This window comes from Daktulosphaira vitifoliae, unplaced genomic scaffold (genome assembly GCF_025091365.1).
Source record: "Daktulosphaira vitifoliae isolate Bord-2020 unplaced genomic scaffold, ASM2509136v1 Scaffold_2, whole genome shotgun sequence".
In the NCBI taxonomy this organism is placed as follows: Eukaryota; Metazoa; Arthropoda; class Insecta; order Hemiptera; family Phylloxeridae; genus Daktulosphaira; species Daktulosphaira vitifoliae.
This window is the reverse complement of record NW_026099573.1, coordinates 18896692-18910292: the sequence shown is the minus strand read 5'-3', so window position 1 is coordinate 18910292 and position 13601 is coordinate 18896692. Positions and strand designations below refer to the sequence as shown.

The 13601-nt window shown below is 25.9% G+C and overlaps 1 protein-coding gene across 46 annotated transcripts in view; it reads left to right on the top strand.

The window, feature by feature from the left end:
* The window catches only part of LOC126899396 (uncharacterized), a 240256-nt gene that overhangs the window by 164043 nt on the left and 62612 nt on the right, over nt 1-13601 (top strand). For 2 of the 46 annotated variants that reach the window (XM_050674299.1, XM_050674300.1), the window contains exon 6: nt 5920-5985. The exons of 42 other annotated variants lie outside the window; for them this stretch is intronic. In XM_050674299.1, the coding sequence (XP_050530256.1) occupies nt 5920-5985 (66 nt within the window). Of the gene's footprint in view, nt 1-5919; nt 5986-9393; nt 9872-13601 lie in introns of those variants that run through there. 2 more of the 46 variants (XM_050674297.1, XM_050674308.1) reach the window with 2 other exon arrangements.

The window sequence follows — 13601 nt, the reverse complement described above, 5'->3', positions numbered from 1 at the left end:
GTCGTGTAATCGCCCTGATGTCACATGATTTACGTCATAATAATGTTAATGCATACTGTATTTCATGTATCATCGTCTTAAATTTCCATCATTAATCATTAATGTTTCAAAAAAAATAATTGTTTAAAATTAAATTTTAGATAATAAATGTAATCAGTAAAACTGTCATTGAACCAATCGTTTTATTTCTATAGCTCAAATAACTCGATCATGTTACGATTACTAATATATTTACTAAATATATGAGTTTTATTGGTTAATTTAATTGTATTAATTTTAAATTGTATTGTTAAGAACTCGTGAATATTATTTTATAATTGAATAGAGTATAGAATACATGGTCGTCCGACTATCTTCGGACACAGGAATGTGCTGACCAAGGGATTTAGGGCAACTATGGGCAAAGGACTCCCACTGTAGTACCCCTACAGTTAGTCGTTGTTCGGTATGTGAAAGTGACGTTACACATACTATTCTAAGTCTAAGCCAGTTAATTCTAAGTTTAATTCTAAATCTTATTCTAAGTCTGTATTCTATTTCGTGTGTTATTTATTATATATTAAATGTTATTTTATTCTATTTTAATCAATCACTATTAAATTGATCATTAATAAATAAATTCTATTAAATTCTACTTTTTTACTAATGAATCCATCTTCTCCACGCGGGCCCGCATTACAGTATGTTCAATTTTAAATTGATGTTTTTGATTGGCTTAAACGCATAACTTATTTCTCAATATTATTGCATAAATTAATAAAAAATAGTACTCACGTTTTACGCTGTTGTCTTGCTGAAATTTTTTTATCACGTGTAAGTATTCGGCCATAATTGACTCGACAACCCAACCACCTGTATTGTAATTTATTTTATTCTTACTTCTGGATCTCTCTGTATATTGTAATTTGTTTTGTTCTTGCATTTGGATCACTCTGTATTCTCAAAAATAAAATTATTATTTAGTTATGTAGTACTTTGTATGTTCAAATTTATAAGATTTTAACATTTGGAGCACTTTCTATAATTATACTATGGGTAATTACATTTGGATCATTCTATATACATACAAAGTTATATATTTAATATTTAGATACCTCTGTATATATAGTTATAAATATAGTTTTAATATTTTTTAATGTAAAATTTTACTGAATTAAATTGTAAATAAATTTAGTAATTAATATTTAATGATATTGAAACACCAGAATAATTCGAAATAATAATAATGCAAAATAAAATAAATTTTAATTTTAATATTTATCACAATACTATTTGGTTAAGGTAATTAACTTACACGAAAAATAACTTAAATTTAAATTTATAATCTTTATTTCGAATGTGTTAAAACTTTCATNTTAATAAATAATAATAATAATCTTTATTTCGAACAAATAGGCTAGATCAAGCCTATGTTACCATTAAAAATGCCCTCAAAACAAATAAAACACGCAATAATAATATTAAAGACAAGAATGGTAAATTGCTATTGAACACAAGAGAGGTGGTAAACCGATGGAGATCTTAGAAGCGCAAAATAGAATCTTAAAAAGTAAAAATGTTATTATTTTCAACAAAGTAGAGTCGCCAAACGAAACAAATAATAGTCCATTAGAAATCGCAAATGAGCTGATAAATGACTTAAATTTAAATATAAAAATTATTCATGCTAAACGTATAGGTGGAACACATACAGTTACACGTCCATTACTCATACAACTTGAAAATGAATCAAACGTATTAGATTTACTAAAATCTAAATCTAAAGTGCGTTCAATTCAAAAATGGAAACATGTCTGGATAAATTATGTTAAATAACTTAAATTGGTCATATTTATATTAATGTAGTGACATCAATATGACAGTAGATAGATTCTATGAGTTAATTTTCCAAGTCATTGATAAAGTTGTTCCTAAAGTTTTCCCTCGTAAATCAAATTTTAATGACTGGTCCTGACCAAGTCCTGGAGATTTTTTTTAGGAATTGTTGCTACTTCCTAACATGCCAAATTTATTTTCTATTTTCATTATCTTTATCATTAGGTAATTATCCAACTATTTGGAAGACTAGTTACATATATCCGGTATTTAAATCTGGTTTAAGATCAAATATACGCAATTTGATGTTATTCTGTCGAGTTTTCGTTAAGTCAGAATTTATCCAGACATGTTTCCATTTTTGAATTGAACGCACTTTAGATTTAGATTTTAGTAAATCTAATACGTTTGATTCATTTTCAAGTTGTATGAGTAATGGACGTGTAACTGTATGTGTTCCACCTATACGTTTAGCATGAATAATTTTTATATTTAAATTTAAGTCATTTATCAGCTCATTTGCGATTTCTAATGGACTATTATTTGTTTCGTTTGGCGACTCTACTTTGTTGAAAATAATAACATTTTTACTTTTTAAGATTCTATTTTGCGCTTCTAAGATCATCTCTTCAGATGACGGATTTTTGGCAAAATTATTAGACTCAATATTTGATATTTTATCACGAAGACTATTTATTTCAGATTTAAGAATATCATTTTCTTTTTTAAGGTTGTTTATAGAATTTAACAGACCCTAAAGTGTTTTGTTTAAGACAGAGAATTTTGTTTCGTACCTCGAGAGTTTATCATTTATAGATATGAATTTTTCATCATGGGATGTTTCTATTTGTTTAAGTTTTTTCATTACATCATTGAGAGTAAACTCACTAATTGAACGTGTGTATGAAGAAGAAGATGAATTATTTTTTAAAGGAGTATCAATTTTAGTATTTCTTGATATATTTTCAGATTATTAATTTCAGTTAAATTTATTATATGTTGTAGACTTGGGTAATACTAATTTAGCTATTTGAAATAACTTAATTATAATTTCCCAGTATGATATTTAAACTTTGGACACAAAGATATAACAACACGGGCATACAATCAAATAGCAACTATACACTACATGTATTATTATATTATATGAGATAACACTTTACCACATGCACAAAATACATCCTACTCGCACGAATGTCGGTACTGTACTGTAAGTATATTATGTAATATACTTAAAAAAAGAAAAAAACATTAAAAAAAAAAAATTTCAGACTTCAGTTTGTTTTCATGATGAAGTTAACGTTAGGTTTCGTCGTTCCCCCTCCCATTGCTTAGGAATTACTCCCCTCTTCAGATAGCACCTCTTCAACATCATCTGTATGGATGGTGAGTAAGTGAAACATGGGGCCCAAAGTCTCCTATATTACCCTAGAGATTTGTGATCTTTTGACCTATCGTTGAAAAAAATCGGTCAGTGAAAACTGAGAAAAAGTAGTGACAGACACATTCAAAACAAAAATTAATAAAAAATAAACAGATCATGGTAAAATTAATTCCTTCTCAGCTTCGCATCGAACCAAAAATAGGTTTTTAGTCAGACGAGTGTAGTGTAACGATCCATAGTGTGATCTTGGAAGCTGTAGATCTTAATTAAGTATCTGTATATAGGCGTTTCTTTAATTCTGTTCAATAATCAGTTTTAATTAACTAGTTAACTGATTATTTTGTGTTTTAAAGATGGGAAATTTTTTTTGGTGCTCTTGTAAATTCATAATATGTGACATACACGTACAAAATATAACATAATATGATATGATAATAGGTGATAATAGAATATTACAGTTCAACTACATGATTATTCGATATATTGTAATTATAGGCTATACTAAAAAGTATTCAAAAGTTTTACTGAATTGACATTTTAAATCCTGTGTCTGCACTATTTTCAATTGACAATGTTTTGGTAGTCACATTTTTTCTTAATTCTCAACTGGAAAAAAACAAGGGATTAAGTAAAAAAAAAATTTTTTTAAACTTATATTATAACATAAACTTGACTAACTTTAATAACATTTTTTTTTACTAACAAACAATAATATGAAAACATAAAAATCAAAACAGTTATAAATAGTAATTTCTAAAATTGTAAAAACATTTATTCAAATACTATTTAATATTTCTTTTATGTGTAAAGCTTATATTTGGAATCAGAATTGAACTGAACAGTTTATATAAAAGTTACCATAATAATTATCATTATTTTATTAGCATCATTCAAATATTTCTAAAAAATGATATTTTTAAAGTTTGTTTCAAAAGCCATTATACTATTTTGTGTCATATTATGTATTGAATCGGAAAGAAATAAAATAGAAAATACTCGTATTGTGAATAATCTTTTCAAATGTATTGGTTGGAAGAATTTAAATCGTGTCAAAAATGTAATTTTTTTATTGAAAAAATATGATCTTCCGAGTATTATTCAACTGCCAATAACACCAAATGATTGCAATTTAAAAATACGAATGGCAACTGTTTTCCTTGGTTGCACATATGCAAGTATTTTAATGGACATCCTAACTGCTGTTAACTATCATCAGATATTCTGCGACAAAATAATGAGCAATGAATCTGAAAAAACTCCAGACTATAATTGCACTGTAAAACTATTAGAAATAATATTCAATACAACTTTATTTACAAAAAAAATGCATGGAGCCTTGTATGCTATAGATAATCTACATATTATTCGATGGCAACATACTAAAAGGGGAACTTATATTTTAAAGTTAGTATTTGAAGAGTTCCAAAATTTACAAAAGCAAGTAAATAATTCGTGTCCATCGCGTGAGGATTTGATATATAATAAAACTATACTACAGAGTATATTATTTAAAATAAGTAATATTATAACTAATTTAGAGCTTAACATTAATCATTATTGCACATTGGAATGTGGTAAAATGTTTGTGATAACGAAAAAATTGCACGCGCTACATGAAAATATAATCATGAACGCAGAAAATGTAGCATTTTACTATTGCGGCAGTGAAATTATATTAAATGGAATCGATATGTTGATTTTAGAAAATTTTATTCAACTTGGATTCGAATTTAATATACATAATGGAGAAATAATCATTCCACATTCATTAGTACATCTTTATGATGGTATATTTTTATGTTCGAATATGATATAATTAATAAAATAATTTATTTTGGTATAAAAAGAGGTATTAGATTTTTAGAATAAACTTATGATATAATTTACTTTTTAACTATTTAACTAATCAACTATTTATACTGGATTTGTATAAATAGAATTGTATTACTAATTAATCACATACAATAATATTAAAATTAATTAAATTTAAGTCTCTTTCCTTAATCTTGCCTTAATATGAATATGTCATAAGTGATATATTAAAATAATTTTTAATCATAAAATTACTCCTATAAATGAATTTATCAATAATCAGTGGAATTAAAGTAGATTTATTAAAAATTTTCTATGAATAAATTTGTTTTCAATATTTATTCACATGTACATTTTTGATTTAGTCTCGTTTGAGGGAAATAATTACTTATTTATTTGAATATACTTAATAATATACTAAAGATTTAAACAAATGTGTGAGATGGAAAAACATTCAAAACTTATATTTATTAAATAAATTTATACATACTTTCCCTAAATAAATAATGTAAAATCTCGATTTAAGAGATTGATATATTATTGACATGTTATATACCATGTTATGTAATTAGAAGATTTTTTTATAAACAAGACACTTTTTGCTAGTTTACAAGAGCCAAAAATGCGAAAAATATTATTGCCTTTAATATAAGTAACTCACTTAATTCAAGTATCAATATATCAATAGTAAAACTATATACAAAAATGACAGTTATCATTAGTAAAATCGATCATTGTTAATAAAAAAACAAATATAAGAGTGACTATGCTTTTTCTAATAAAAGACGACCAAATACCAATAAATTTACATTATTTAGTTAAAATATGTTTTTCTTAAATAGGCAACAGTAAATAAAGAACTGAAGTTATTTAATCACTAATATATTTTTCTAATTACTTTTATTTAGAAACGAACAATGAATCCAAAAATAGTCCAGCTACAACACCAGTTTTTTATGATTTTCTACAAAAAGGTAAATTATTTGTGGATTATCTAAAATTTTTATATTCAAACCCAACTGTATAATTCAGTACCATAACCATTTTCAGTTTCACTTTAAAATTATTTAAACTAAAATATCTACACGCGCCAAAAATCCAAAAATCCGAGATCCCACCAAAACTTATAAAATTCATGAAATTTTAACAAAGAATAACGATTTTTCTGTGTGTCAATAACACATGTACGTGTCCTATTATATATTATTATATAAAACAACATGGAAAAAAACTCTTTTCTGGAAAAATTACTTAGCGTGCTCGGATTTTCAACATTTTTTGTCTACGCGCATGATTTTAATAATGCATTTTATTCATTTCTGCGCATATGTATTTTGTGACTTTTAATTTGTGTTTAAAGGAAATTTTTTGTCGATTTTATTTACTATTTAATTTATTAATAACATATATTATTGTTTATATATATATTTATTATTTTAACATTCACTAAATCAGGACCCGGTTATTTTAAGTTAACGTAGAGCGTTTATGGCACATTTTAAAAAGTATAGTTAAGTTTTGCGTGCATTTCATTAACACTATCTCATTAAATTAAGTTATAAATTTCAAGACCGTTATAATTATATAAGTTTATACTTTCATTATCAAAACAGTACATTATTAATAATCTTTTTTTTCTCATATATGATGTATGAGTCTATGAGTTTATCGTTTAATTGTGATTCTTTTATGACAACTATGCTGTCCAACGTTAAATCGCAGTTACCAATATTTTTATCAAAATTAAATTTTTTACATAGTCCCACATATATTTTGTTATTATTCTATAATATAAACACAATTATTATAATTAGAATATTAATAATTTTTGTGTATTTAAGGGAGTTATGGGCCACACTTGAACCAGCGCTATCAATATTTTTTTTAGGCTAATTCTAATAAATAAGGACCTAATGTCCTTTATTTTCATCATTACTTTGATTTTTAGCAAAAAAAAAAACCCAGCACAGGGGGGTCGCGGCACAGTGGTGACGTAATATATAATAATATATTACAGAATAATAATAATTTAAACATTTTTTTTTTTTATTATTTTTAGTTACACATTATTCTTGAATTTTTAACTATGTAATACTTTTTAAGTTCATCCCTTATGCCTTGGAGGGGGGTCAACTTTGTTTTTTGAAATGGTAATACATATTTTTAATTTAATAAAATGTTTGAAGATTTGCTATCAGAGTCACGGATTGTTTATTATCAATTATGACTATCAGTAGATATACTTTTTGTATTGTCAGTTAGTGTATTTATAAACTCACAACAATGTACCTTACTATCATTGATCATAATAATGCTGTGTACCTGCTAATATCGATGTCATAAAAAACAAATTAGCTACCTGTATTTGTAACCCTTGTGTATTATACATGTATATTAACTCAAAAATTTGAAACTTTAAATGTTTATATCTAATAAACAAATTAAGTTTCATTTAAAATTCAAATGCCATTTACTATTAAATTAAAAACTCAAACATTTTATTAAATTCAAAATATGTGTTCCCATTAAAAAAAACAAAGTTGACCCCCCTCCAAGGCATAAGGGATGAACTTAAAAAGTATTACATAGTTAAAAATTCATGAATAATGTGTAACTAAAAATAATAAAAAAAAAAAATGTTTAAATTATTATTATTCTGCAAGTAATTGAGTGGGTTATGATAAAAAAATCACCCTGTATATTTTTTTTTTATATCTGACCCTTTACCTGGCCACAGAGGGGGATTTAAAATGACCACTTTTTCACAAAAAATTTACTTTTTCAACTTAAATTTTGAAAGTGTTCCGGAAAGTCTGACACTTTTATATATATCTTAAATTAAAGCTCATGTAATTTACTTTATTATGCGAAAAAAAAATTTCGGACTTTATTTTATTTTCACGGTGAAAATGTCTACCAAATGCTATTATTGTGTGAAAATTCTCGATTTTATTTTTTACATTTTTAACTTTATAATGCTATGACATATTGAAAAGTGTATGGATCAACATTATTTTTTTATGAGAAATAATATTTTTTAATAATCCCTTTTTCATTCGACATACTTTATCTTAATTAGGATATTAATAATGAACTAGCAGATCATGTAGCTTCGATGTCAAAACCTTTAAAATGCTGTGCGCATCGATTTAAATTTTTCCAAATGATTTTAAATTTTCAGAATATTATTTTTTTATACTAAAGAAAAAAATGGAGGGGTGTCTCGAAAGAAATTTCGAAATTCTAAAAATAAGGACCACCCTAATGTACATTACATTAGCTTTAATTTAATATATATATAAAAGTGTCAGACCTTCCGGAACACTTTCAAAAGTTATGTTGAAAAAGTACATTTTTTGTGAAAAAGTTGTCATTTTAAATCCCCCCTGTGGGCAGGTAAAAAGTCAAATTTATAAAAAAAATATACCAAATGATAGGTAAAGACATTAAGCATCTATAAAAGAAAAAAAATATATTCATATGTTCATTTTTGAAAAAGTTATGGCACTTTTAAGTAAAAAAAATTGAAAAAATTTCGAAAATTAGCGATTTTTAAATTTGTAATTTTTTTGGAGGTTTCCCCCTTTTACGGGGAACGAGGGAATTTTTTTCAATTTTTAAGGGTAATGTCTTCGACTAGATACGATTTGTGATCTTTTGACGTATCATTGAAAGAAATCGGTTCGGTGAGAGCTGAGAAAAAGTGGTAACAGAAAAAAAAAAAAAAAAAAACACATCTTAGTAAAACCAATACCTTCTCAGCTTCGCATCGAAGCTAAAAAATGATTATTGGAAAATAAAAATTTTTTTTTTATTTTTTGTGATTTAAATTTTTAAAATAGCCATAACATATCTATTTTCTTAAAATAATTTTTGATGTGTTAATAACAAATTTGGAATACATACTTATTGAGTTACAAGATTTAAAACATGGAGTGGTATATAGTGTAGTTGGGAGTGTATTTATAATGCATTTATATATATACACTATTACAAGTCATACTTGCCCGCCCCACATAAAACCTCATAAAATTACCAAAAAACCATAAAACCTCCTATGATCCAATGTATATTACAAAAATAAATATTTTTCGGGCACACTCAAATGTAAAACTCTGAGCCGCATATGCTTAGAACACCGTCACTCTTACGACTTTTTTGTAAGTTATTTTTTAATATAATAACAAAAAAAAAATCAATAACATGACTTGATATACCATAATAACAGAATACTTCATAATTATTACTAGTGTTAATAATTCTAATGGTTGGAAAAAATATAGATATATAGTTGTATATAATTTATATTAAAGAATTGAAAAAAATGTATTTATAAATTAAGCTTGAAAAATATAAACATTGAAATAATTATTTTATTTTAGATTTAATAGGTGATACAACAATGAATGAAGAATCGGAGTTTGAAACAGAAGATCTTACTAAAAAAGATACACAGAATTTTATAAAATTTATTTAAATTATTTTTCTATAAATATTCAAGCAAATAAATTATAGTATAGCTTTTAGTTGAATATAAATATCATTGATAATAATACATAATAATATTTTATGTAAGCATACTTATTATATAGCATATTAATATGATATATCGCTATTAATTTGACAATAACACGTAATTTACATCAAATTTAAATATCAGTGTTGGAAAAAATATTGTTTTAAGTGGTTATCAATTTGCTCTCTCGTTCCATATAGTTTTATTTCATAAATATCTACTGAAGCACGATGACTGGGTATGAAATTTTAGCAAGACATAAGTTTTTTCATATCTTCTAATAATAAAGATTTCCTTTCGATTTCGATCATTCTTAAGATAACACATCAATTTTATATTATTAATATTTCTGAATCTAATAGTGATTGCAATAAATATTTTTTTAATTTGATATATTTAATATATAATATACACAGGTATTTGTAACTATTTGTGCAGTTCAAAATCGCCTAATATTATAAAGAACATATTTATGAAACATACTTATCAAAAAGGTACAACAAGCTACAAAATATTTTAAAACCTAAAATCTTTTTAAACTTCAATGTTAAGTAGTTTTTATTAAATATTATAATAAAATCAAAATAACATAACGAATGAAGAGAGATTATTATAATGAAGGATGATGAAGGAAATAAAATAAGTGGCCATATGTGTGATATTTATATTTTTTATAATTAAGAAAGAGGAATAATAATGGAATGTAGATGTTATATATAGATGTTATGGTTAACAGATTATTGAAGTACGTTTAGCTACAAGGTGAAAATATAGCATACAATATATATATCCATGAACTCTTTATTAAGATACTACCACTACGCGTGGTTTGTCGTAAAAAGTAAATTGAAGGAAAATTATATTCGGATGATTCACACCTGAGTCATATTAATTCTACAATGAAATGTGCAATGATTACGGAGGAGGATTTAACGACTCTTAATATTTATTGGTCATGCTATATGAATGGGAAACAGCGTGTGTTCATGTAAAATGCTACTGTCCAATTGTTGGGCGCCAAGCCTTAATGGCTGAATTATTTTCTTTATGTAGTTGTATAATATAAGTTAAAATATCTACGTTGAACGCGTACTATTGTGACCCGAATGGTGAGAAAGTAGTTATTAATAACTTTTCAAATTATCCACCTTTAACAATTCTATTATTCCCTCGATAAAAGTTATTCTTGATTTATCTTACGTCTATCCTTAATTTTTATGACATGCTTAGAAATGTAATTTCTTACCTTGTGTCCAGCTAGCTTGATTGTTTATTGCGTAAAATATATATATATATAAAGAGAACACTGACTTTTATCTACTTATTAATTTTTGTAAAATTATGCAAATTATTAAACTTGAAATATTACTTCACTGTAGTTCCTTTCTATACTTGGTGTCTGAGTATATGTGTTACTTTATATTTTAAAATAAATATTTATATAACCAGATAGCTTATGAGAACCAATCCCTAGTGACACGTTATAAACTATTGTTTTACGAATAGTTTTAACCGCTAGATGTGCTAGGGTAATGACTTCAATAAACTATCGATATTTTATGAAATTGTGTATTTGACATGAGAGTCGACAGAGTTAGAGACAGGCTGGCTACACCATCGGAGATTACTCTCGTCGATGCACGGACCTTACAGAGTCAAAAACTGCTTGCCGAAAAGAACGTAATGGAATATGAGAATCAATCCCTAGTGACACGTCACAAATTATTGTTTTACCAATAATTTCAACCGCTAGATGTACTAGGGTAATGATTTCAACAAACCATCAGTATCTTGTGCAATCAATCAAAACACGTATCTACTTAAATTTATAGTACATTCTACGATCTCCTTAGTGACACGACACAAACTATTGTATTACAACAGTTTCAACCGCTAGATGTGCTAAGGTAGATTTTCGAAATGCACTTATTAAATAGACACTCCAATTGAAGAATTAAAAAAAATTCTTAATTGGAACAACTCACAAAATACAAAATAAAAAATTTAATTGTCTTAATAATTCATAATAATATAAAATTGAAAATAAATAAATAAAATAAAAAGTTTGAGTTATTATTGTTTTTATTACATTACTTATAAGAGAGTTAGATAAAAAAAAAACACCAAGTGTGAAAAAGATTCTAAGTCAGAGAGAGCACATCGCGAAACAGTCTGGTACAGAAACGCTTCATGACCAGATTTTTAGAAAAAAATAAGGTGGCGAATGAGCTAGAAATTGCTTTTTTATAGGCCTGTTTTATGAAGGGGAGAATTATTTTAATTTGCACAATGCTTCTCATTGGCTAGTTAATTAATTTAGAGAGATCTATGCGCAATCTATTGTTCTACTAATTTGCGTTAATATTTCATACATGTATTGGTGTTTTTATATCTATCATCTCTCATTATAATGCGGTTTATTAAAAAAATCATTATTATAAAATTATAAATAAAATAAAACAACCCAGCACAGGGGGGTCGCAGCACAGTGGTGACGTGGCATAGTTGGATCAAGTATAATGATATCTGACAGTGATTAAAATCACTATCAAAAATAAACGCTTCGATGCAAATCTTTAGATAGTGTTTAATTTTAAAAAAATTGGTAGATTATTCCAAAAGCTACTTGATCTGCTGGTTCCTTATTAATATCTCGATTAAGATAAAGTATGTCGAATGAAAAAAGGTTTATTAAAAAATATTATTTCTCATAAAAAAATTGTGTGGATCCATAAACTTTTCAATAAGTTATAGCATTATAAAGTTAAATANAAAAAGTTATAGCACTTTAAAGTAAAAAATGTAAATTATAAAGTCGAAAATTTTCACACAAAAATAGCATTCGGTAGCCGTTTTCACCATGAAGACAAGTCCAGAGGTCAAATTTTTTTTTTTCAAATTAAAGTACATTACATTAGCTTTAATTTAAGATATATATAAAAGTGTCGGACCTTCCGGAACATTGTCAACAGTTAAGTTGAAAAAGTTAATTTTTTGTGAAAAAGTTGTCATTTTAAATCCCCCCCTGTGGGCAGAAAAAAGGTCGAATTTTTCACAAAAATATATAAAATGATAAGTAAAGACATCAAGCATCTATATAAAAAAAAATTATATTGATATGTTCATTTTTGAAAAAGTTAGAGCATTATTAAGTTAAAAATATAAAAAAAAATTATTTTACAAAAATCGTAATTTTTTATTAACTTTGATGTCAACTTTCACCACGAAGACAAGTCCAGAGGTCAAATTTTTTTTTTTCAAATTAAAGTACATTAAATAAGTTTTAATTTAAGATATATATAAAAGTGTCAGACCTTCCGGAACATTTTCAAAAGTTAAGTTGAAAAAGTTCTACTTTCTATACGCATTTTAAAAGGTTTGCACCCCCCCTGTATAAAGGGAAATGGTCCGATTTTNAAAAGTTCTACTTTCTATATGCATTTTTATGTTTTGAAGCCCCCCTGTATTAAGGGAAATGTTCCGATTAAAAAAAAAAGTATGTCGAATGAAAGATCTATATAAATACTACTTCTCATAAAAAATGTAATGATCCATACATTTTTTAAAAAGTTATAGCACTTTAAAGTAAAAAATGTAAATTATAAAATCGAAAATTTTCACACAAAAATAGCATTCGGTAGCCGTTTTCACCATGAAGACAAGTCCAGAGGTCAAATTTTTTTTTTTCAAATTAAAGTACATGACATTAGCTTTAATTTAAGATATATATAAAAGTGTCAGACCTTCCGGAACATTGTCAACAGTTAAGTTGAAAAAGTTAATTCTTTGTGAAAAAGTTGTCATTTTAATTCCCCCCCTGTGGACAGAAAAAAGGTCAAATTTACAAAAAAAATGTACCAAATAATAGGTAAAGACATCAAGCATCTATATAAAAAAAAATTATATTAATATGTTTATTTTTAAAAAAGTTATAGCACTTTTAAGTAAAAAAAATTGAAAAAATTTCGAAAATTAGCGATTTTTAAATTTGTAATTTTTTTGGAGGTTTCCCCCATTTACGGGGAACGAGGGAAATTTTTTCAATTTTGAAGGGTAATGTCTTCGACTAGATAC